The sequence below is a fragment of the Geotrypetes seraphini genome, chromosome 4 (assembly GCF_902459505.1).
Source record: "Geotrypetes seraphini chromosome 4, aGeoSer1.1, whole genome shotgun sequence".
In the NCBI taxonomy this organism is placed as follows: Eukaryota; Metazoa; Chordata; class Amphibia; order Gymnophiona; family Dermophiidae; genus Geotrypetes; species Geotrypetes seraphini.
Window position 1 is genome coordinate 266,421,360 of NC_047087.1, and position 27,251 is coordinate 266,448,610.

General features: G+C 41.4%; 1 protein-coding gene across 2 annotated transcripts in view; it reads right to left on the reverse strand.

The window, feature by feature from the left end:
- INPP5A (inositol polyphosphate-5-phosphatase A) overlaps positions 1-27,251 on the reverse strand; it is a 764,365-nt gene that overhangs the window by 249,113 nt on the left and 488,001 nt on the right. For both annotated transcript variants that reach the window (XM_033942100.1, XM_033942101.1), the window contains exons 7-8: positions 14,140-14,192; positions 3,438-3,557 (exon numbers count right to left, since the gene is read on the reverse strand). In XM_033942100.1, the coding sequence (XP_033797991.1) occupies positions 3,438-3,557; positions 14,140-14,192 (173 nt within the window). The remainder of the gene's footprint in view (positions 1-3,437; positions 3,558-14,139; positions 14,193-27,251) is intronic.

Consider the following 27,251-nt stretch of genomic DNA (forward strand, 5'->3'; position numbering starts at 1 on the left):
GCCAGGAGGACTTGGGCTCCCTCCTGGCCCGATATTGTCGGGGAGTTGGGGAATCGGCGGGGCAAGAGGGCTTGGGCTCCCTCTTGCCCCGATCGTGTCGGGGAGTCGGGGGGGCAAGAGGGCTTGGGCTCCCTCTTGCCCCGATCGTGTCGGGGAGTCGGGGGGCAAGAGGGCTTGGGCTCCCTCTTGCCCCGATCGTGTCGGGGAGTCGGGGGGGGGGGCAAGAGGGCTTGGGCTCCCTCTTGCCCCGATCGTGTCGGGGAGTCGGGGGGCAAGAGGGCTTGGGCTCCCTCTTGCCCCGATCGTGTCGGGGAGTCGGGGGGGGGCAAGAGGGCTTGGGCTCCCTCTTGCCCCGATCGTGTCGGGGAGTCGGGGGGGCAAGAGGGCTTGAGTTCCCTCTTGCCCCGATCGTGTCGGGGGTGCCAGGGACCACACGGAGTCACCCACCGTACCACCCGATTCGGGTAAGCGCAGGTATCGGTGGGTGGCTTATTTGCGGGGGGGTGCCTTATTTTACATTTTTTTCTAAAAAGGGGGGGCTGTCTTATTTGATGGCCCTGCCTTATCATCGGGGAAACACGGTAGAAAAAAAAAAAAATGAACAGTTAAGTCCCAGTTTTTGCCGCTGAGACTCTGCCCTCTCTCACTGTAAAATTAGACTCTACTTAGTCTGTCTTTAAATTTAAAAAATGTGTGTTGTTTTAAAAAACAATTATGTTTTTAGATGTATCTAAATAAAAATAATAACCAAAAATTTATCTTTTTTTATGTCATCTTAGCATATTTTATGCTGCAGAACGAATTATTTTTTTTTACATGTATTCTTATGGGAAAACGCGTTTCACATAACGAACGTTTCGCATAACAAACTTGCTCCTGGAACCAATTAAGTTCGTTGTGTGAGGCACCACTGTATATAAAATTGGAGGTATGTGTGTGTGTATGTGCTGCGATCACGCAAAAACGGCTTGACCGATTTGAACGAAACTTGGTATGCAGATCCCTCACTACCTGGGATGATATGTTCTGGGGGTCTCGCGGCCCACCTGTACATGTGGGCGGAGCTACAAACATAAAATCAGATTTCACCCATTCATGTCAATGGAAAAAATGTAAAAAGCTGCCATTCTCACAGTAATTCAAAAACGGCTTGACCGATTTGAACGAAACTTGGTATGCAGATCCCTCACTACCTGGGGTGATATGTTCTGGGGGTCTCGCAGCCCACCTGCACACGTGGGCGGAGCTACAAACATAAATTCAGATTTCACCCATTCATGTCAATGGAAAAAACGTAAAAAGCTGCCATTCTCACAGTTATTAAAAAACGGCTTGACCGATTTGAACGAAACTTGGTATGCAGATCCCTCACTACCTGAGGTGATATGTTCTGGGGGTCTCGCGGCCCACCTGCACACGTGGGCGGAGCTACAAACAGTAAATCAGATTTCACCCATTCATGTTAATGGAAAAAATGTAAAAAGCTGCCATTCTCACTGTAATTCAAAAACGGCTTGACCGGTTTGAACGAAACTTGGTATGCAGATCCCTCACTACCTGGGGTGATATGTTCTGGGGGTCTCGCGTCCCACCTGCACACGTGGGCGGAGCTACCAACAGAAAATCAGATTTCACCCATTCATGTCAAAGGAAAAAATGTAAAAAGCTGCCATTCTCACAGTAAATCAAAAACGGCTTGACCGATTTGAACGAAACTTGGTATGCAGATCCCTCACTACCTGGGGTGATATGTTCTGGGGGTCTCGCATCCCACCTGCACACGTGGGCGGAGCTACAAACAGATAATCAGATTTCACCCATTCATGTCAATGGAAAAAATGTAAAAAGCTGCCTTTCTCCCTGTAATTCAAAAACGGCTTGATTGATTTGAACGAAACTTGGTATGCAGATCCCTCACTACCTGGGGTGATATGTTCTGGGGGTCTCGCGGCCCACCTGCACACGTGGGCGGAGCTACAAACATAAATTCAGATTTCACCCATTCATGTCAATGGAAAAAATGTAAAAAGCTGCCATTCTCACAGTTATTAAAAAACTGCTTGACCGATTTGAACGAAACTTGGTATGCAGATCCCTCACTACCTGGGGTGATATGATCTGGGGGTCTCGCGGCCCACAACTCTTTGTTGCTTGCTCAAGGGTGGGTTCACCCAAGAATTTATATGTTCTTGCTCCAGGAGGTGAAACTAAAAATGTTGTTTATAATCACGTTTTGCGTTAGTTGTATTGTATTCATTTTGTCAAATATTTCACATTATAATTTGAATATTGTACTTTGTATTAAGCTGTAAAAAAATAATTTCATTCACCACCATAAAGTATCTTTATTTGAATCCATTTACAGTGTTATTGCTATAATTAAATACCCGTGCAACGCCGGGGCATCAGCTAGTATATATATAAAACAGCAGCATCATATATTGATGATGATGCTGTTTTGTCCGTCTCACTTCATAGTGACTAATTAGAAAGACTAAAATCAGATTTTGTTTCCAAAGTCTCTCTTTGGTTCTCAGCTTTAGACATTATCCAGCCTCCATCTATGAAAATCACAAATCCAAATGGTGCCTACACAAGGCTCCTTTTACTAAGGTGCGCTAGCGTTTTTAGCGCGCGCTAACCCTGCGCTACGTGGCTAGAACTAACGCCAGCTCAATGCTGGCGTCAGCGTCTAGCGCGTGCGGCATTATAGCGCGCACTATTCTGCGCATTAATGCCCTAACGCAGCTTAGTAAAAGGAGCCCACAGTGGTAGATTTTATGAGCTATCAGAAACCATTATAATACAGAACTGCAAATACCTTGGGCTTTTTTATTTTTCTTTTAGGATTATGATGGTTTCTACCTGGCTCAAGCATCAAAGATACAATAGTAGAGGAAATGTTCCTGCAGAGGAAAACAAATGAACAACTATGCAATCAAAAAACATCCGAGTTCGATTTCATCTTTGGCCAGGTACAGCCACCTGTTATTTCTATATATGGATAATGGAGCTACTGCGTTTTCACAACCCCTCTCCTCGCAAAATAAAGCCCTTCATTCAAGCTTTATACAAGAAGAGAAGTGACACTGACGTCTTTGCAAAAATTTAGTGAAAACAATTGAGTACCTTGCTGACATAATTTCTGTATGCTGTTTCCTTGCTTGCTTTGGAAAACCATATTCAAGCTTGAAGGAAATCATATGACAAAGCAACAATCAGCAAAATTTTATAAAACCAGTTAGGAAGAGGGAGGTGCAATGCAACTATTAGGCTTGGGGGTGGATTGGGGCGATGACTACTAATGAGATGGCTAATAAAATCAGGGATCATCAGAAATTGCTTTATCTCTAAAATGAAACTATACAGAGAACAAGGAAACAAAAGACACCAGTTTCTTTCCTGTACTGGATGGGGAAAGGGGGCACAATACATACCTATTTAGAACATAACTAAGAGCCTTCTGTCGTATTCCTGAGTACACTGATGGGCTTGAATCCCAAGCAGTTAAATTGGAAGCATCATGGAAAAGATGAATGTTTACCAAGTCAAAGGCACTACAATAAAACACAATTAACAGAAAAAGAAATTAAATAGAGACTCACAAAGAAACATTTCATTTAGGCAGTAAGTCATTGAGCATTACAGAACTATGGCTTGGTGCTCCTTTGCTATAGCAAATTATGAGAACATATGAACAATATCTCAGATTATTTGACCCTTATATTAAAAAAACAGCTCATCTTAAGGTCAAGCCATTAACACCCATAAAACTCTACTTGATGGGAGTGATTCTACAACTGGCTGCCTCTAATTAAGTACCCCAAGGCTCAGGAGAGGCCCAAGGCAATCTTGCTGCATGAGGTGAATGATAAGAGGGTGCCTCCCCACCCCCAACGAATGATGAGCGGGTGCCACCCCCCACTCCAATTCTACCTTTAATTATTCCACACATGCTGCCCATCTGAGATTGGCCCAACATCTTTTCTCTACTGCAGCCTGCCATCTTTGATATAACTTCCTGTTTCCGCTGGGGTGGGCCGCAGTAGAGAGAAGACATCGGGCTAGCCTCAGATGGGCAGTGTGTGTGAATCACCAACCTTTGGAACAATTAAAGGTAGAATTAGGGGGGACGGGGGGGGGGTTGAGGAAGGAAGAGGGGAGTGAATGTAAGGAGAGATGCTAGGGAAGAATTGCAGTAGAGGTAACATGAGCAGGAAGACAGGCATACGGCAGAATGCCACTGCCAGAAGAGCGCCGCATGAGGCCTCTCCCTCAGTTGGCCTCATTATAGGGCCGCTCTTGTCAAGGATATTCCAGAATGCCATCTGGGAGCTCAGATTCCTTTATTGAATATTAGCATACCCCAGCATTGGTGTGTCTTTAACATTTGCATGCCAGCAGTTAAATCAGCCTTAGCCATCAACTTTATTTATTTACTGCCTTTTTGAAGAAATTTACCCAAGGCAGTACAGAGCAAGAATAAGTTAAACAAATTGCACAATAAAGCATCTCAACAGACAACGTAGGGTATAAGTGAAGGTAGAGGGGCCTAGTGGCTAGAGCTGCCTGCTCAACACCCTGAGGTTGTGAGTTCAATCCCAGCCTGCTTCCTGTGACTCTAGGCAAGTCACGTAACCCTCCGTTGCCCCAGGTACCACAGTTAGTTTGTGAGCCTGCCAGGATAGACAGGGAAAATACTTAAGAGCATCTGATTACTATTCAATGTACTGTAAATCACATTAGGTGAATCTCTTCATGAAAAGGTGGTAAATAAATCCCACTAAATAAATATATAGACAGATAAATTAAAGTAATAGAAGTAGATGCCTAAATACAGCAGACATGCAAGTAACATAAGTTAATGGTATATAGATAGTGTCAAATAGATCACCCTTTCTAGGGACCCAATCTCCAACGTTGAGTTCCTGATCCTCAGAGACAATACACTGGGGTCAAGGCAATCATTTCCCCAATGATTAACATGTTGCTTCATCACAGGATCCAATCTTACGTTATAAATACTTATAAATATTTTAAATTCATGGGATTAATACCCTTTAATGAAAATAATTTCATAATTAGTTTTATAACCAAAGTTTTCAAATAACAGTTGTACTTAGCTTTATTTGTGGTCAGTTTTGGGATAGCTCTATGTTATGCATATAAGTAGGAGCCCTCTTACATTTAAGCACATCATTGTGGAATAGTTCTCAGGTGCCTTATTGACAGTTTCATGGGTAAGCGTACATCTTCTATGCATATGTGCTAATATTCTACACATTTTGCATGCAAAAGTCATGAAAATGCCGGTGCCCAGATAGAGGGAAGGTGGTGGGTAAGGGGCGAGGAGCTATGCTCCCTCTAAGCTGAGAACAAGAGCATTCTAGGAGCATTGCTCACAGATTTTAAACGACCACTCACAAAAATGCTTGCAGATCTGGAATTCAGTTGGATGTTAGAACTTGTCGCTCACACACACACCAACAGCATTTTTTAGAGAAAATATTTGCACGTACCCAGCCAGTGTATTGCAAACGGTGTGCCTCGGCACACTGGGGAGTAGAGGTGCCGTTGCCAGCACAGGGCGTGCCTCTCACGACGAGAGGCACGTCCTGTAGGCAATCAGCTGGCGCCGGCGCCTCTCCTTCTCTTTGGCCCTCTTCCCTGCTGGCAACCCCCCACTGTTGTCTCAGGGCCCATCTGAAGGGCCTTTGCCCATGATGTCATCACGGTGACATCCGCGCACTTCTGGGTGCCTCGAGATGTGGCCTCTACCTTTAGTGTGCCACAGCTCGAGAAGGTTTGCGGGCCACTGCCTTAGAGGAAGCCTGGGTGGGGAGTATTCCCTATAGTTAATATGCATTACTATAATTCATGTGAAGGATAAAAGCATAACTGTAATAACTGCATCTGTTTTATCTGTGTTATCTGATCTCCCCCCAAATGCTGACCACTCACTCAGACATTACTATGGAGATTCTACACCTAACACACATTTAAATTTGCCATTGGATCACATTAAATTCAACAGCTTACTGCTTTTTAGTAGAAAGGCCCTTTATTGTGTTGAAATTGTGCATTTTGCTTTAAGTATACAGAACCTACATATTACATCGGAATGCTTTACTGTATTTTATTACTTCATATTATGTTACATCTTTGTAGATCACCATAAAATGCAGGATAAATACAAGACTTTTTGAGAACTGTGCAGAGTGCCATGAGTAGAGCACAAATTATTCTTTCCCTAAAATTCTCTTTTCATTGTAAAACAGGGGTCTCAAAGTCCCTCCTTGAGGGCCACAATCTAGTAGGGTTTTCAGGATTTCCCCAATGAATATGCATGAGATCTATGTGCATGCACTGCTTTCAATGCATATTGGGGAAATCCTGAAAACCTGACTGGATTGTGGCCCTCAAGGAGGGACTTTGAGATTCCTGATTGTAGAAGATGACAAATACATTGGGAATTAAACATGGCCTCAAGCCCCACAGCCTTGCAGGCCAGGAGCTGAAGACTTGCAAATAAGCCCCAGGGTCTGATCAGTTGTACTTCAGTTCCAGGAAATGTGACTGAGCTGCAGAAGGAGAAGCCCTCTAGACCAGCAAGAGGTGCATCCTATCGGTGACAGCATATAAGAAAGTCCTCCAAGACATACCCTTGCTAGTTCTTCAGTTTTCGAAAGGTCTGTCCTGCATCTATTGCTATCCCAGCTATTTATGATGCTTCAGTGCAAGTTCTAACTAGTTGCTGCACATTTAGCTCCTGCTTCAGGCTTCAATTCTGTTCCATGATCACTTACTGCTCCACTTCTGGTTACTGATCCTGCCTTACTCCGTTGATGTTTTATACTTGTTAAATACCCTATTTCCCCTAAAATATGCCCTAGCATGATTTTTAAACATGCTCCTAATATTAGCCCTTCCCCCAAAATAAGCCCGAGTTAAGATCGACCCCCGAAGCCCCTGCCCACAAAAAAACTCTCCAACTCCATCCCTGACACTAGTGCTGCCTGATTTGCCGAAAAAAATCAGACTCGTCAATTCAGCGGCCCACATCCCGGTGAGACCTGACATACCTCCACTCGGAGTCCTCCAAAAACAGCTGCCATCGCTGCTGTTTTTGGAGGCCTCGGAGCAGAGGTATGCCAATCTCACAGTGGGAGGATCGGTGGGGTTCTGCTGCATAAGGAGATGGCTGGGAGGGATAGAAAGATGCTGCACTAGGGGATGGATGACTGGGGAGGGAAAATGCTGCACATGGGGGGGAGAAAGGAAAGAGGAAGAACTGGGATGGAGGAGAGGAAGGGAGAGATGATTGTTGTACATGGAAAAAAAAAAAAATAAGACATCCCCAGAAAATAAGACCTAATATGTGTTTTGGACCCAAAATTAATATAAGACACTGCCTTATTTTCGGGGAAACACGGTACTACTACAGCCCCTTCTTTCCAGCTGGTTTTAAATCATCATCATCATCTTTGTTTCTTAGTTCATACATAGTCTAACTTTTCTCTTTAGTAAGATATTAAACAAATTATATTTCCTCTTTTCTAATGTCTCCATGTCTTAGTTATAAAATCTGAAGACTTATATCGAGGAGTTCAGTGGGCTGGAAGAAGCCACCAACAGTCCTTTCTTACAACAGAGAGGTCACAAGTTCTAACCATAATTTGGGGGGGAAAAAGTGATGACTTTGCAATTTCCTTGTGAATTTAAATATATCCACTTGCCAAGAGTTTTTTTTTTTTTTTAAATGTAGGCATCAATTCAACATTAGATAGATCCACCAGAGAGTGATCTGTCTGGTAAAGAACCTCTGCTTTTTGCCTTTACCCTGTTGCTTTCATACAGGTGCTATAAAGAGCAGTTTTCCAGAATTAAGTAGGTGAGCTAAGGAAATATAGGGGATATGGGTAGGACCTGATAGATCTTGAGAAAGGGACTCTACTGAAAGGTCCTGTGCCAGCAACCAGGAAGAGTTAGTGCAATAGTAGTGGCAGCAGGGGAAAAGGAAAAATGGTGATATACTGGGCATGGGGCCAAAATAGAAAGGGGAAGAGGTGATGCTGGAAGGAGGATGCTGGACTGCAGGGGAATTTAGGGGGAGAAAGGGGAGATGCAGGCCATCTGGTGGGATTAGACAGATAAAAGGGCCTGGAATTGATTGCCACTTGAGGGAGGGGTGGAGAGCTGGAAAAGGGTTGGGATTGCTTGCCTCCTAGAAAGAAGGTTAAGAGGTGAAAGGGGATTGCTGGTTACCTGGGGAAGTAATGATACTGGATCAGGAAGGGCAATTAGGGAGGGGATGGAGAAATGCATGGCTATGAAGGGAGGGGGAAAACCTTGAGTTAGCCCTGGAGGATGGAGGAGCACATGGCTGAAGGTATGCCTAAAGAATCAGATACCCTTAGGCTGGTCCTACCTATGCATCCCTTGATGAATCATTTTTGATATGCCATACTTGTATTACATTGTGCTCATTTATCCACTGATTGTTCATCCTGGACTGTTACATTAGGATTGTCTGGTGAAAACACTAAGCAAATTTACTGTGACAACATTTAACATTTGAAATTAAAAAGGGGATCACGAGTAGGTTGGAGGACGTCATAATGCCACTTTACAGAGCGATGGTCAGACCACACTTGGAATACTGTGTCCAACACTGGTCTCCATACCTCAAGAAGGATATAACTCTGCTGGAGAGGGTGCATAGGCGAGCCACTAAACTAGTCAAAGGTATGGAGAATTTGAGCTACCAAGAACACCTCAGAAAACTTGGACTGTTCACCCTCGAAAAGAGAAGATTAAGAGGGGATTTGATAGAGACTTTTAAAATATTAAAAGAATTTGACATAATAGACCAGGAAGAAGCATTACTGACATTTTCAGATGTGACACGGACAAGAGGTCATAGCCTGAAACTGTGTGGCAGCAGGTTCAGGACAAATGTCAGGAAGTTCTGTTTCACACAGCGAGTGGTGAGTGCTTGGAATGCTCTTCCAGAGAAGCTTGTGGCAGAGACTAGTGTTCAGGGTTTCAAGCGCAAGTTGGATGCACACCTTCTTGCAAATCATATCGACGGATATGGGAAATCCGGGTCTCCAATAGGGAGCACCTAACCGGGCCTCTGCGTGTGCGGATCGCTGGACTAGATGGACCTAGGTCTGATCTGGCGAAGGCGTTTCTTATGTTCTTATAACTATGATATAAGTGAGAAAAATGTTTAAGAAAAGCTAAAAGAAGCAGCTGCAAAGGTTAGGAGGATATCAGGCATAGGTTTATTTAAAATACCATCTTGAGGCCCAGATCAAATGTATTCCACAAATGAAAAGAGGTGGAAGGAAGGCCAAATGACAGCCAGGATATGAGGTGAAAGAGGCTATTAGTGTTATAACCAGTACCAGCACTGGCAAGATAGATGTAAATCTTTTTTAATATTATGTATTCTTCTAGAACTGACTAGGATCTGAAACTGTAATCTGCACCAATCCAAAATTTGGGAATATAGCAGAATATAAATGCTGCTTTATATAAACATGATTCTAATTGTAATGTAAAACACTGATAGGGAAGCTAAAAGAGAATTCAAAAGAAGCTTGCTGTAGATGCAGAAAGTCACAGTTTAAACTTTTTCAGGTATATTAGAAACAGAAAACCTGTGAGGGCATCAGTGGCACTGTTAGATCATCTAGGAGTAAAAGGGGCACTCAGTGAAGACAAGGCTATGCAAGAGAGGCTAAATAAATCCTTTGCCTTAGTCTTTACAAATGAAGATTCAAGGGAGCTATCTGTTTTAAAAAAATATAGTGATAATATGACATGGTGATAATATAGAGGAACTGAAACAAATCCTGGTGAACCTGGAAGATGTGATAAGCCAAACTGACAAGTTGTAGAGCAGTAAATCGCCTGGACTGGATAGTAAACACCCCCAAATAGTGAAGGAACTCAACAGTGAAATTGCTGATTATTAGTAATCTATAACAATCATTAAAATCATTCATGGTACCTGAAGATTAGAAGGTAGTCAATGTAATACCAATTTTTACAAAGGTTTTCAAGTTTGAAGTTGTACTTGATATATCACTTATACTACGGGGTCCTTATACTACGGTGTGCTAGCTGTTTCATCACGCGCTAAATGCTAATGTGTCCATAGAATATAATGGATGCGTTAGCATTTAGCACGCGCTTTACAATGGCTAGCATGCCTTAGTAAAAGGACCCTCAATTAAGAGCCTTTCTGAGTGGTTTACATACAATAAATGTAATAAAACAACAGGGGGATAGGAATTTACAATGAAAAAAGAGAGATAGAATAATCATGCAATTCCGATATGATGGGCGCATTCCCCAAACCATCCCTCAGGAAACAATGAAGGCAGGGAATAGTATGGGCTAGGAGACTTATACTAAATGTATTCAGGAAAAGAAATGTTTTAAATTCAGTCTTAAAAATTTTGAAAACAATGTTCTAACTAGGGATGGTTCAGATGGCCATTTCACAGGGATGGGCCCATGACAATAAATATCCTTGTCATTTTAGTATCTTAGCAAATGTTTCTGAATACTGGGCCTATAAGATGAGACCTAAGATGGAATATCCAGAATGAGTAAATGTGAGAGAAAGAGAGGCATTCTAGAATACAGACATCATATGTACAAGTGTTAGAATTTATATGTGATTCTGTGTGACAGGGATAACCAATGTACCTCTTGGAGTAATGTTTCTTGATCAAATTTAATGGCCGTGCTTGGAACAATTTGTAACAGGCTAATCCATATACCATTCAGCAAGGTGTTACAACAGTCAAGGTTACTGATGATGAGAGAATGTACAAGGGATGACCTGGGAAATTATAGCCTGGTAAGCCTGATATCAGTCTCAGTAAAAATGGTAGATATTATTATAAAGAACAAAATTACTGAACACATAGGGCTCTTTTTACAAAGGTGCACTAGCGTTTTTAGTGCACGCACTGGATCAGCACATGCTACCCGAAAAACTACCACCTGCTCAAGAGGAAGTGGTAGCAGTTAGCGCGTGTTATTCCATGTGTTAAGGCCCTAACGCACCTTTGTAAAAGGAGCCCATAGACAAATATGTGACAAATTCAACATGGCTTCAGCCAAGGAAAATTTTGTCTCACTAATTTGCTACAGCTTTATGAAGGCATGAATAACTATGTGGATTAACTATAAACCAGCTGATGTAGTGTGTCTAGATATTTAATAAAGTCTCTTATGTGAAAATTCAAAAGCCATGGAATAAGAGAATGTTCTGTTGTGGATGGAGCACTGGTTAAAAGACAGAACATAAACAGTAGGGCTAAACTACCAGTTCTCTCAATGATGGAGGGTAGGTAGTTGAGTACCACAGGGATCTGTACTGGAATCAATGCTTTTTAACATATTTATAAATTATCTGGGAATGGGAACTATGGGAGAGGTGATCAGATTTGCAGATGGCTCAAAACTATTTAAAACTGTTATATCACACGTATTCTATACGAAATCCAAATGAGGATTGCATATCAAGGAGTAGATGGTAATCAACAGTGTAAAAAGCAGCAGATACGTCAAGAAAGATGAGGATTGAATAAAAGTATTTAAGTCTGGCCAGGAATAGGTCACAGGAAAGTTCAGTCAAGGGCTGTATCTGTTGAATGTAGAGAGAGAAAGTTGGAATGTAGTGGATATAAAACAGTTTGGGATGAAAGAAAGTCAAGATGAAGGCAATGAACAGCACATACAAGTACTGTAGCTAGGAAACAAAGGAAAGTGGGAGATGGGATGATAATTGGAAAGGCAGGACGGATCCAATTTTTTAAAGAATGATGTAATACCATGCTTGAATGCATCAGAAACAGTTGCAGTGGAGAGTGAAAGATTGAAGACAACAGATAGAAGGGGTGACAGTAAGAAAGTTGAGTAGATGGGTGGAAATGGGATCAGAGAACAGAATATAGCCATGTTCTAGGGAAAAAAGTGAAGGATAAGGAGGCAGTTGTAGGTGGAGGCAATTTGAAGTGTGCTAAAGAGATGATGAAGGTTGGAGCCAAGAAAGTTTGTCAAATGGATGTGGTTGTCTTGTTTGGCAAGTGCAAGAGCAGAATGAAAGAGGTCAGCAAGAATTTGATATGTATGAAGTCAGCCTAAGCGCAAAATTTTAACCAAAGTGGCTCAGCACAGTGAGCACAGAAACTTAGGTAGTGGATTCTAGAGGTCAATGAAGGCTGAGTTTGGTATGACTTACAGTATGGGAATGGAAAGAGAAAGAGTGTTCAGAGCAGAGGAGTAAATTGTATTGTAGGAAGACACAGCCTCACTGACAAATTTGGAAAACATTGAGAAGTGAAACAATGGTAGAGAAGAGTACAAGGGTCAATAACCTGAAGATCCCTCAATGTGTCGGTGGAAATTGGTTGAGAGTAAGGGGGAAGGTAATTAAATATGAAAGTTATCAGATGATGGTCAGAGAGGGAAAGTGTTGATGTGGAGAAATTAGAGGGGTGGCATTTGTAGAAGATGACAAATTTGAAGCAGTGGCCATGCTGGTGAATAGGGGTAGTGGAACATAACTAGAGAATGAATGAGGAGGTTAAAGAAACACAAAAGCATATGACGACTATCTACTCTAACCAATTCTAATCCACAATTTATTAATCGCACTATACCAAAAAGGTTCAAGGCAATTTATATTCAAAGAGGCTGTAAAATCTATAGGAAAATTCAAAAACAATCATTAAAATATCATAACATGAATATTACAACAAATCATATAAAAAAGTTTTCAAATTTTTACAAAACCTTAATTGATATCCATCCTAATCTAAACAGGTAGATTATTCCAAATTGTAATGACAGTGTAAGCAAGAGAGGAGTTAAGCCGTCATTTATACTGTACTCCTCTTATCTATGGAAAGCGTAGCAATAACGTATCAAATAATCTGGTGGAAGAATAATGCAAATGCTTAAAAAGCAAAATCAGGTTATCTGAAGAATCGATTTGTAATATAGGGTGAACTATAAAAGCTGATTTAAACTTAATTCACCTCTCAAAAGATATCCAATGAAGATTTTTACATGCTAATGCAACACTTTCATATTTTTCTAACCGCAGTATTCTGGAGTAACTGCAAATTCTGATCAGTTTTGATGTTAAGTTCAAATATAAAGAATTACAGTAATCAAGTTGAGGTAACACTAACATCTGAACCAACAGTGCAAAATGATGTTCAGAAAAGCACGACTTCACAAGCCTAAGTTTCCTCATATTATATAAAATTTTCCTCCATAAATTAGAAATTTGATCTTCTTATGTAAGAGAAGAGTCTAAAAGAATACCCAAAACATTTTATCTACTTTCAGGGTAATGCCTGATTGTAGAGTAAGAAATGAAGAAACAAAAGATAGTATCTGGTAACTTTTTTCCAAATTCAAATAGTTTAAACTAGGTGTAAACTACTTGATTGGTGAACAAGAGCCTAGAATCTAAGATAGACAGCTTAAGCAAATGAAAAGGAAGATATTTAATTAAAAAAAAAAAAAAAAAATTGGCTATTACACTAGTGATATAAGAACTATGGGCTCCTTTCACAAAGGTGTGTTAGGGCCTTAACGTGCGGAATAGCGCGTGCTAGCCGCTACCATCTTCTCTTGAGCAGTCGGTAGTTTTTCAGATAGCGCGCGCTAATCTGGTGCATGCACTATCTGAATGCGCTAATCTGGTGCGTGCGCTAAAAACGCTAGTATAAGTACTTAATTTAGATTTCTCTGTCTCACAAATATTTATTTTATTCTAGACAAGTCAAATGGTAAGTTTATATTATCAAGGATTCCTTTTACAAAGCTGCGGTAGCGGCTGCTGCTGTGGTAATCGCTCTGATGTCTATAGGGATTTAATGGTCGTTGGAGTGTTTGCCATGCGATAGCCGATACCGCAGCTTTATAAAAGGGGGGGAGGGTAAATTACATGTAATTAAATCTGTAATATTATCAGTTATCTCTGTCTTTCATATTTTCCATATATGAGATTACATGTAATCTATTATACAATATTTGTGACTTCCTGCAGATGTTCTAAATTTATACAGTACAGATTGCCATAATAAGTTGGGTATAACATACCATTCACTAATACACCATCGTGTTCGAATAAAGCCTTTTCTAGATGATTTACTCTGAAAAATATAAAAAAAAAATCATAACATAAACTAGACAAGGGATAGAAAATTCATGTGCTTTCAGCATTACATGTGATCAAACATGCCCAATCTCAGTAGTTTGAAATTCACAATCCCCTTAGGCACTCAAACTTATTCCCTATATAAACATGTACACTTTAGTCACTGTGTTTCTTTATATCATGCTTCTTAAGAAATAGCTTTAACACACGTGGAGAATCTCAGAACACCACCTGTATACTGGATCGTAATATAATACAGTGTGGCAGCACTCGTCACTGGCTCACCCAATCGTGCAAATCTAACTTACTCTATCTTCTTTTAATTTGAACTCTTTTCTTCTTTTTAAATTATTTTTTAAATATTTTATAAATTATCTAATAATTTCTAATACTATTACATCTTCATTGTTATCGACTTCAATCCTATCATCAGTTTTAAATTTATCACTCCATTTCATTACTTATTCATCTCATCTTTTCATTTGTTACACATTCAATGATGCAGGATACCACCAAAATCAAGAGTTCTCACCACCTTCCTATAAAAATGTCAAGTCAAATGAACAACATAAAACAGGGAATGTGGGTGAAGATCTTCATTCAACAATGCAACAACATCAGAGCGCTAGATCTCTCATTAGCTAATAGACTACTATGTATATCATCTTACGACTCCACTTAGGATCCTCAGACTGCCACAAGAGTAATGTAACTCTATGTGGCTGCAATCTTCATTCATCCTGGTGACTTTTTTGGTTTTTTTAATGGCATTTTTATAATCTCTTATATTACATATGTGAAATCTTTCAAACTTAGCTTTGTTGTTAACACATCTCCCCTCACCAACGCATTTCATCTACTTCTTCAGGGTCAGGGAGGATGCTGAAGCATAGTAAATAGCACATCTGCTTTGCCTTTCAAGCTTGCCACCATTACATTAATGGGCCTCACGAAAACTGGTGGCAGCCATTCAGGGAGCAGCGCAGGGCCGGGTGGGAGCTCAAAAAGCTCGCTTTTGCCTGCCGACCCAAGTACGCCATTGGCCACGAGATCGGAAGGAGGTGCTTGAGCGCGGAAAGCTCACTCCTCCAGGAAAAAGGTAATTGGGGAGGGGGAGGGGTAAAAATTTGTTTATATCGGCTGGGACGGGAGGGATCCCTCCTGTCCCGGCCTATCAGTACACAACTAGAGGTGAAGAAGGTAAAGGGAAGGAACGTGGGACAAGGTGCAGAGCCTGGTAGGGAGTGGGTACAGGGTGCAGAGCCTGGAAGGGAGGGGGATAGGGTGCAGAGCTTGGTAGGGCAGAGAGGGAAGGGGGCTAGGTGCACAGCCTGGCAGAGTGTGAGGGAGGCTGGGTTCAAAGCTTGGCAGGGAAGGGGGCTGAGTTCAGAGCCTGGCAGGGCATGGAGGGCTGGGGGCTGGGTGCAGAACTTGGCAGGGAGGAGGGCTGAGTGCAGAGCCTGGCAGGGGAGGGCGTGATGGAGGGGACACGGTGCAGATCCTGGCAGGGCCCCCATCTTATATTTGAGTTAACCATTTTGCCTCCTTTTTTTTTTGGGGGGGGGGAAATGGGGGCCTCGAATTACATTTGGATCGACTTATATTCAAGTATATACTGTAATTACATTAATGTAATGGCGGCAAGCTTGAAAGGCAAAGCAGATGTGCTATTTACTATGCTTCAGCATCTTCTCTGACCCTGAAGAAGTAGATGAAATGCATTGGTGAGGGGAGTTGCGTTAACAACAAAGCTACGTTTGAAATATTTCACATATTTGATAAGAGATTATAAAAACGCCATTAAAAAAAAAAAGTAATGTAATTTATTTCTTATATACCGCTAAACTCCGTTAGGATTCTAAGCGGTTTACAGAAAAATAGACAATAGGGTGCATTAAAATTATAAGTAAAATAGGTACTTAGAAATTCCCTTACAGTCCCGAAGGCTCACAATCTAACTAAAGTACCTGGAAAAATGACAATTAGTAAAGTAATGAAGAAATAAAATAGAGAATAGATGAGAAAAATAAGAAAATAAACATTCTAATAAGACTATAATGATCTAAAGGACTTTGAAAGGTTGAAAAAAGAGGGGAGATAAGAATAGATGCAGAGGGAGAACCGTTGAAGCAATAGAAATTTAAATGAAATTTGAATGATAAAATAAAACAAAATAAGTGGTAAAATAATAAGTGAGATTAAAAAATATATCATAAACTAAAAAGAAGAAGTGAAAATAAAATCAAAACAGTCAAAACTGAAGTCCAGCTTGAACGGGCCCCCGAGCCAACCGTTGGTCCGATGGCCGGACTGCAGCCCTCCTCCGTCGGCTCTCCCCTGCTGGAATGGGGGAGGAGCGAAGACAGTGTCGGGTGCCCCGCTGGAACGGGCCCCCAAGCCCAGGATTGATGAAGATTGCAGCCACATAAAGTTACAATACTCTTGTGGCAGTCTGAAGATCCTAAGTAAAGTCTTAAGATGATATACATAGTAGTCTACTAGCTAATGAGAGATCTAGCACTCTGAAGTTGCATTGTTGAATGATACACAGTGAAATATTTAGCCGGTGAAAAGTATAGTGGAAAGATCTTCATGACACTTTAGAAAAAAATAATGTATTGTAATGTAAGAACTGTCCTCATACAATGATGTTTCACTTGGAGACTTATCTGACACTTACAAGTCAGAAAATATGACCCACTGGTCTAAATCCATAGACAACAGTGACATTTGGAAAAAGACTTTTCCTGAGCCAGCATTCATCAAGTTACACAGAAAAAAAAACCCCTGGTGGGCTCTAAAGCATATTCAGTTTTACCATTTTCAAATAAATTTGATCTGAAACAAGTTGATTTATTGTTTAATTTTGAAGAAAGATAAATCTTAAATTCAATTAGTTTATAATCTGTGAGCACGGCTCATACATGGTCATGTGAAATAATGAGTACTTTCCAAATAACTGCTTTTTTTTTTTCAATTGAGTCTACCATACTGCAGTACTGAAGGAGTCCTTTCAAGATGGCTATGCGACTAGCTATTACAGTTTAATTATATCTGATCTAATATTTAAGATGAAACAGAAAACTGCACTGTACACACACAAGAACAACTTGTTTAGTTACAAAGCAGAGATGTCCTATCATGTTGTACATTTGCCAATCTTAAAAGGGCAACAGAGTTTTATACTGAATTAAAATGAATGGGGCGTGCCTCAAAGCTATTTTTCTGTAGTACCATCTATTACTGCTATGATAGTTTAAAAGATTTTAAATGAGGATGGAAGACTAGCATCCGTCAAACCATAGTCAGATCATTTACATATTATAGATCAACTTTCCTGGAAATATGTGGCTTTGGAAAATTAGCAGGCATGTGCATTTATAATTTGTATGTTCATTTACTCTTCCACTGCAAGAATGTCTACATTTTGACAATACAAATATTCACTCCTGTAATTAGAAGCCAAAAGAGCAACTACTCTTTTACTACCGGTAAATGGATTAAGTTTCTGCATTTATTGCAATTTAACAGCTAATATTAAAGCAAAGTAAGTGCAAACACTGTTAGGTAAACGGGTGGGGGCATGATCACAATATCTACTGCATTTACTGTTTGTAATTAGCACAGATGTATTTAATGTATCCCTACCAACTTCACAAGTGGCAATTAATGCACAGTAAGTACTGTGAACTAACCCCCAGATTCTGTATAGTTCATCCAAATTAGAGCATGGATCGCAGATGTGCAAGTGCACTAATTAGTCAATTAGGCGCTACCATTACCAAAATCCAACCTCTCCTTTTTGAGCACACTACGAAACCCTTATGTACTGTACACTCTCATCACCTCTCGCTTAGATTACTACAATTTGCATCTCTCAGGTCTTCTGCTCAACCATCTCTCTTTCCTTCAATCTGTTCAAAATTCTGCTGCACAAACAATATTCCGCGAGAGCCTCCATACTCACATTACCCCTCTCCTCAAGTCACTTCATTGGCTCACCATCTATTTCCAAATCCATTTCAAACTCTTCTTACAAGTGCATCCACTCTTCAGCTCCTCAATATCTCTCCTCACTTAATTCCCCTTATGCTCCCCCCCCCCCCCATGAACTTCATTCATCCAGTAAGTCCCTCCTATCTTAGGGTTACCAGATTTTACTTCAGTAAAATCCAGACCTCAAGACCCGCCCCCCTCTCCCCCCAGTTCCATCGATCCACGTCCCGTTATGCCCCAACTCTGCCCCCAATCCCACCCCAATCCCACCCCAGCCCCGCTGCCTGCTCTCATTGGGCAGGAAGGCATCCACACGCGTGATGTCATCGCGTGGCATCAGCGCATGCATGGATGCCCTCCCGTCCAATGCGATTTCAAGAAAGCTTTTCCCAAAACTTGGACAAAGTGCCGGGTTTTGAAAAGCCATCCGGACCCAAGGACATGTCCTCGAAAAGGAGGACATGTCCGGGGAAATTCGGACATCTGTTAACCTTATCCTATCCGTACCCTTCTCCTCTACTGCCAGCTCTAGCTCCGTCCCTTCTATCTTGCTCTGTTGTATGGTTGGAACAGACTGGCTGAATCAGTACATCAGGCAGTATTCAAATCCGGGCTAAAAGCCAACTTTTTCGAGGCTACTTTCAGCTCCTAACTCCCACTCACCGTAAGATACCTATGTCCATCCTATTGTTCTTTCTGCTAGAAAACTCCTCAATCCCTGTATGTTCTGTCTGTCCAAATTAGATTGTAAGCTCTTCTGCACGGGGACCTCTTTTACATGCCCCATGTACAGCGCTGCCTATGCCTTTTAGTGCTATAGAAATGATAATAGTAGTACTAGAGCAGGGGTGGGCAACCTCTGTCCTTGAAGGCTACAACCCAAGTGGGTTTTCAAGATTTTCCCAGTGAATGCATAAGATCTATTTGCATGCATTGTCTTCATTGTAAGCAAATAGATCTCATGCACATTCATTTCGGAAATCCTCAAAAACTGACTGAATTGCAGTTCTCAAAGATAGAGATTACCCACCCCTATCCTAAGGGGATTCTGCATAGCTGTAAAATGCAGAATTTACACAGAATTTCCCTGCTGTGCAGAACTCTGTTTTTGTTATGCAGAACTCTGCACAGGGCCAAAGGAGACCCCTGAGACTGGCAGGCTTAAGCCCCCACAACTCATACACTATGCTCTTCACCCCCTCAGATATGCACTCTCAACTTGTCACATTAATTTCCCCTAGGCCTCCTCCCTTCTTTCCCAGTGCTTGACCCAGGCAGAGAAGCAGGAGGAGAATGGCTGCTTTATATAAGGTGACCATACGTCCCGTTTTCAACGGGATTGTCCCATTATGGGATCGACCATCCCATTGTCCCGACCCACCACTTCGGGACGCCAAAATGTCCCATTTTCAGGGACAGCGTCCCGAAGCTGTGCGAGGGGACAAGGGACCGGAGATCGCTTCCCCTCCCACGCTAAAGCCTGCCTCCCTCCTTCCCTCTCTACAGCGCCGAAATGGTCAGGGGGGCCCGACAGGTCTGGAATCACCCCCCCTATTCTTGGAGATGGCAAGGGCGCCCCGCAATCCAAGCTGCCATCAGCCCTGCCTTCAGCTGCGCCGGTAATGCTAAACTGGATGTACTTTTCCACTTGCCTGCATCACTCGAAGTTCTGCCGCTCTCGATCCCGCCCCCCTCTGAAGTGACTTCCTGTTTTTGAGGGGCGGGATCGAGAGCTCCTGTGGCGTCTCTCTTTGCTTTTACCATCCAGTTTAGCATTACCGGCGCAGCCGAAGGCAGGGCTGATGGCAGCTAAGAATCGCCTCCAGTGTCGCAGCATTACTGGAACACTCTGAGTGACTTCTATACCATTCAGGCCTATTAAGTTGGGAAAAAGAGGGGAGTTACTGGAATGGGATGTGGGAAGATGGTGGGTTGGCTGGCCCAGGAAAGGGGGGAAAGCTGCTAAATAAGATAAGGAAGAAAAAAAAGGAACACAGGAAGATGCTGGACATGGAGGTTGTAGGGTGAAGGAAAAAAACAGACATGATGTGAGTAGAAAGATAGGTGGGAGATGCTGGACACGGGGTGGATGTAATAAGAAGAAAAAGGAGGTTTTGGATATTGGAGTACGGTAATAGGTAGATAGGGTGCATGCTGACACAGAAGGAGGGAGAAGGAAAAGGGAGAGGAACAAGAGATGCCAAGTCCATGGGAGGGAAGGAAAGGAGATACCAGACCATGGAGGGGGAGAGAGAGATGCCATGGCATGGGGGGGGGGAAGGAGACAGATGCCAGACCATGGGAAAGGAAAGAAGGAGGGAAGGAGAGAAAGGAAGGAGAGGAGATGCTAGATAATGGAGGGGGAGGGGGAGTTGGAAGGAGAGGAGAAATATGCCAGGGCATGGGGAGACACAGGAAACAAATGCCAGACCAGAGGGAGAGGAGGTGCCAGAGCATGGAGGGAAAAGAGATGTCAGGGCATTGGGGAGGGGGGGTGGAGTGGGAAGGAAGGAAAGGAGAAGAGAGAGATTCCAGAGCATAGGGAGACAGAAAAATAGAGAGGGGGTGAAGCTGAAATGAATCATGTACAAAGGAGACAGTTTATGGAAGGAGCATAGAAAGAGGGAAGATACCAAATGGAAGAGAGAGAGAGGGTGGGGACACTGAATGGAAAGGGCAGAGAATGGAAGGGGCAAGACAGAGGGTGAACAGTAGATGGAAGTGTGGGGGAGAGGAGGGACAAACACTGAATGGAAGTGGGGGGAGAGGAGGGACAGACACTGAATGGAAGTGGAGGGAGAGGGGGAGCAGACGCTGAATGGAAGTGGGGAGGAGAAAGAAAAAAGGGTACATGCTGGATTGAGGGAAGAGGATAGAGTTAGATACTGGAAGGGGTGAGGGAAAGATGTGGCAAGCTATAGGTAGACACAATGAAAGAGGGAAATTGATGACTGAATAGTAAGAAAGAATTTAGACAGAGGCAGAAAATAAATTGAGAAGGAAGAACAGGGAAGAACAGGAGGAAGAGAGCAGAGAGAAAGATGCCTGAGCAGGGGGGAAGGGAAGGAGACAGATTCCAAACCTGGGAGGAGGAAAAGAGGAAGGAGACAGATACCAGATCTGAGGGGAGAAAAGGAGAAGAGAGATATGCTAAAATCTGCTGGGAGGAAGGAAGGAAGGCGAGAAAGAGGCAGAGAGGGGGGGGGGTGTAAGCAGATTAGAAAGACTAGAGAGAGAAAGGCCTGGACCAAAGGGGAAAGACAAGAGGCAGATACAGGACTATGTGAGGTTCAGACAGAGGGGGAGAGACCCTGGGGAAGAAAAGGGAGATTTAAGATCATAACAGAGGAGGGAGAGAGAGGGAGACCTGGAACAAAGGTACAAATGAGAACTGACACTGGATCTGGGGAGGGTAACAGAGGGAAAAGAGAGAGAGACCTGGACCCAAAGGGGATGGGGCTGGATTGTGAAAGAAATGTTGGATGCGAAAGAAAGACTGGATGCACAGTCAGAAGGAAGTGCAACCAGAGACTCATTAAATCACCAGACAACAAAGGTAGGAAAAATTATTTTATTTTAAATTTAGTGATCAAAATGAGTCCGTTTTGAGAATTTATATTTGCTATCTATATTTTGTACTATATTTGTCTAATTTTGCATATTTTTAAAGTAATCTGCCTTGACATCTTTGAAAAAAAACCGAAAATCGTAAATGATAATTAACATTTTCTCTGCGTACAGTGTGCTTTGTGTTTTTTAAAAATTTTATGTTTACCATTATGAATTAATAAGATATTGTGTGTACATGAAAAATGAATGGAAGAAATTGGGGGTGGGGCTAGGGCGGGATTTGGGCGGGGCTGAATATTAATAGATGTCCCGTTTTGATGAAAAAAATAAATGGTCACGTTAGCTTAATAGGCCATATTCCATGCCTTTACCACACTGGCTCTCACTGCAGAATTCAAACCACATAGTGCTACAGTGTCCCAGACAGTTCAAATTCAGCAGTCAGAACCAGTGTGGCAAAGGAGCAGGACAAGGTCTGGTATGTAGTTGCTTTCCTCCTGGCTCCTGTTAAGGTTGAGTGCTGGGGAGGAAATGAGTGGGAAATGCTGGGGGTGGGGTGTAAGGAGAGCTTGTGGAATAAGGAGCAAGAGGAGAAGAAAAGTGATAGGGTGCATGCAGGAGGGATGTGCATACCAAAAGTTACATGGGACAAGGAGAAAAATGAGAGAAGAAGGGTAAACTGAACAGTGGGGTGGAGGCACAATAGGTGAAGTGGCAATAGAATGGAGTGGCAAAGAGAGAGAATTAGGTGTGGGTGTTTGTAAGTGTCAAGGTGAACAGGGATATAATGGGATATTGGTGGGGATTCACTAAGAACTGTAGGAAGAAGGTGCGCAGATTGGGGATGGGGTTGAGAGAACTATGAATCTGTGAGTGCTGAGAAAGTTTAGAAAACTATGGTGGGTTATGGGACTGGGTAGAGGTAAATATTGACAGAGTTATGGTGGGATGCATTGGTGAAGGGGGGAGGGGTAAGAGAGATCTGCATGTGAGAGGCATTCTGAGATAACTATGGGAGTGTGTGCACGCTAGGAGCAAGAGAGGTTTCAGAAAGAGATATATGTGGGTTAGGGAAGTTTCAAGTTTATTGGGTATTTATATACCACCTATCAAGGTTTATCTAAACGGTTTTACAATCAGGTACTCAAGTATTTTCTCTATCTGTCCCAGTGGGCTCACAATCTATCTAGTATACCTGGGGCTATGGAGGACTGAGTAACTGGCCCAGGATCACAAGGAGCAGCGCAGGATTTGAACCCACAACCCCAGGGTGCTGAGGCTGTAGATCCAACCACTGCGCCACACACTCCTCTAGGAAAGGTATGAGAGAGCACTCTGGGTGCCATGTCAAGGAGGAGGTTAACAGAGAGGTATGGGATGTGTGGGGGATGGAAGGAGTTAGAGAGAGAGCAAGAAAAAAGTTGCAAAGGGAGAGGGTGGGACGCAGAGAAAACTGGAGACTGAACCTGCCCATAGCGCAAGGAGGGAAGAACATCAAACTTTAGGAGGGGTTCAAGCTAGCTGGAAAGTGCTAGGGGAATAATTCTTTATGAGATGTCATGCAAAGTTAGGTGCTAGGATGATGCATGTTAAATGCAAATTCTATATTGGCAATTATGTGCCTTGCTACAATTATAGAATACTAGCATAAATTGACATTTACACACTTAGCCTTAGGCACAACCACTTATGCCTTGGCAAAGTCTGGTGTACATGTTCATGCCTAAATGCTGTCAATTACATACATAACTGACCGTATTCTATAAGATTTGCGAGCTCCACCGATGCTTCTCCCACATCCCTCTCATAGTTCAGTGCTATATAATTTAGTTGCTAACATTATTTAAGAGATCCTACGTGTATATCACCTTGACTTGTTTTGCAAAAAAGGCAGTATATTAAATTTAATAAATGATAAACTGCTCATCATGATAATTGGCTGTTATTGCCTATTCACACCTTATCAATTAATTTATGTAAATAACTGCTAAACTAAAACTTAGATTTATAGACTGGGTCATCTTCATGTAATAAAGCTCGACTTGGTTTATATCAATTACAAAAATATAGAAAGAACATGGGTTTACCATGTTTTTAAATTTCTACAAAAAAAGTTGAAATGAACCTAATTCTCTTAACCTTAGAGGAATATTATTCCATATTTCTGTTAGTTTGAAAGGATAGGATTTCCCTAATTTACCAGTAAAAATAATTCCTTAAGAGATGGAAAAATACAGTTTGAGTTTTTGCGTGTTCCTAACAAGACCCAATCTTTGAAAATTCCATAAAAGAGGTATGTGAGGAATATCTGCCAAATAGAATCTTGAAAATTAAACAGGAACCTTTAAAGAGTATCCTGGAGAATATTGGAAGCCAATAGTTTGGCTAGTAATGGACATACATGCTCAAATTTACCCTTGCTGAAAATCAACCTAGCCGTGGTATTCTTGAATCAACTGGAGCCTCTGCAAGCTAGTTTCAGTTAGACTTAAATAAATTGAATTACAATAATCTAACCAAGAAAGAATGATGGATTGAACTAGAACAGAGGAATGATGAAAACAGGACCTGACTCTCCTCAACATGTGAAGGCTGAAAAAGTTTTGTTTTTTGTTTTATACTAAACAATTAATTTGTCCATTGAATGAAAGGGAGGAGTCTACAATGATACCCCAAATTTTGGAGGAAAAGTCAATTTACAGAGAAATACCTGACAGAGGGAGGTGATCCAATTTTAGGCCGAACCATAAGAGTTTAGTTTTGGCTTCATTTAATTTCATTTGGACACAGAATGCCCAAGCTTATAGTTTTGTTATAAACTGAATTATGTCTGAAGACAGATCAGATCTACCTCGAGGAGAATGAAAATATCATCTGCATAGATGTAAAGGGATTCAAAAATTGATGTATCGAAGTATTTCAAAATAGTCATATAATTGAAAAGGATGGGAGACAAAGGCGAACCCTTTGGTACCCCACACAATGCCTTCCAAGGGGAGGAGATTATACCATATATGTTAACAGTGTACAAACGTAATCGTAAAAAGTTAGAAAACCAGTGTAAAACTGAATATTCTAGACCAGTGGTTCCCAACCCTGTCCTGGGGGACTCCCAGCCAGTTGGGTTTTCAAGATATCCCTAATGAATATGCATGAGAGAGATTTGCATATAATGGAAGTTACAGGTATGCAAATCTCTCTCATGCATATTCATTAGGGATATCTTGAAAACCCGACTGGCTGGGGGTCCCCCAGGACAGGGTTGGGACCCTCTGATCTAGACCTATCTCTGAAAGCAGGTAAGTCAAAATGTTGTGATGAACAACATTGAAAACTGCAGACAAATCAAATTGTAATAAGATGGTAAATTTGTTCCTCACATGTAGCTGCTGAATTAATTGATCATATCCTCAGCTTTCTGGGTATGTCTATTGCACACCCTATCATGCCTATTGTGCTCCTTATCGTGTTCTTAGTGGGAAGGACCCAAATCTAGTCAAAATAAGTTTACTGTGAATTTATTTATTGAACAACATTTTTTGAATCATTTGAGAATTGCATTTGCACATTTAACTCCCTAGTAAGAGTTTAGATTTAAAAGAGGTTTTTTTTAGACTGATAGGCTATAAAACTAGGAGACTGAGCAAGACAGTGTCATAGCTCAGCTTCTATGGGCACCTGAAGTCTCTTCCTCCTTATATATATATATATATATATATATATATAAATTCACAACCAGGTTGTGAATAACTGTTGATTAGGTTGTTGGGGTATTTTGTCTTTCAAAACATTAGTATTGGACAGCGTTTGACTTAGTGGGGAGTAGCCAGCTATTTCCTCTATGTTGCTACTCCCCTTGTCTGTTACATTATTTGTTAAAGTAGTCTGTGAAAAGGATGGTCTTAATCCCTTTCTTCAACTTTCTGAAATGTCTAAAATAAGAATAGATGCTAAGCATCAAAGCCTGCACTTTCTAAGCCTGCACTTGTGTTAGCCATGTCTTAGTGAACAGGACCCCAAGGGAGATCGCACTGACCTGTTTAAAGCCCTTCTATATAAATAACCTTAGCTACATGGGGTAAAAGGACCTCGAGACAACATTAACATGGAGAGGGAGGTTATGGAGGGCTAATATCAAAATGCACTGTGACTAATAAGCAATACACAGAAACCTTGATTGATACTGACTAGCATACAGCCTTAATTCATCTTTTCTCCATCATTTTACTGAAAGGGGCCACATCAAATTAAACAGTGACCCAGTAAGAGTTTATTCAACCATGCAAAGCAGAGGCAAAGAAAGATTAAAGTGCTACTGACAAGTGTGCAATTGCAGATGACAAAAACATAGTATAAACTAAAGAAAGCATTTCTGGATGAATACCGTGAAACCACAGGATTTAACAAATAGTCAAATATGATGGCATAGCCCATCAACAGATCACCATTAGTAGTTAAATTTAAACATACAGTAGTAGTAAAGTAGAAGTGGTCACTTAAAATTGATTCAATGAAATGATTAGGTTATGTATTTATCCCTGCTTCATTATATTTGGTTATCATGTTAGTTGTGTCTCCTAGTTAAAGAGTCACGCTTATCTCTTACCCAATGAAATCAGTTTGACCACAATTCAGGCTTTGTTCTCCTTTCTGCTTGTGATGTAATTGGGCAATTAGCCGCCAACTATTTGATGATGTCATAGGCAAAAGGAACAAAGCCTGATTTGTACAAGTTATTTGCACTAGGCAGTGATTCTAATTAGAATGGAATTTGAATGGCAGAAAAGATAGGACACAGGACAACACTATACGGTAGCTCATTTTCAGCTACCAAGAGGATAGAATGATGAAAAATGCCCATAATGTTCCAATGACTGCTTTTCTTTTTTTTTTTTAAATCACTAATTAACTTACAGTACATTTCACACAAAAGTTCTAGAATTCCTTAGTTATTGAAACACTCAATTATAGGGCTTTAAAAAAATTATTGTTAGCAGGATTTTTTTTAATGCATCTATAATACTAATTTATGCTTCTTTTAAAAAGCAGTAAACTATATAACAAGATCATCTCATTCCAGTTAAAAAAGCAACTGTTAATCAAGATACACAATACAAGAAAAAGAAAGAAAAAGACTCCGATATTACAGAGGTTAAAGCCCATGGCGTGAGCAGAGAATGAGCATTAACAATACTGCTTCTGCAACATCCTCACCGGCAGAAAAAAAAAACTTCTTCCCAGCAAACCCCAGTAACAATGTCCCAAACTTAAACTAGAATAAAATTAAGTCAAGGTAATAATGTTTGTGCTTAACTGAAGCAAAAGTGTGATCCCCTGATGGCAGCCATCATTTCACGGCAATCTCACCTCTGGGACCCAGATGCACAAAACTCATTATGCGTTTAACGATCATCATTAAACCAGTTTTAACAGTTTTAGCGATGAAGTGCCGCATCAATCGATACACAAAATGGCAAATCACGGTCTT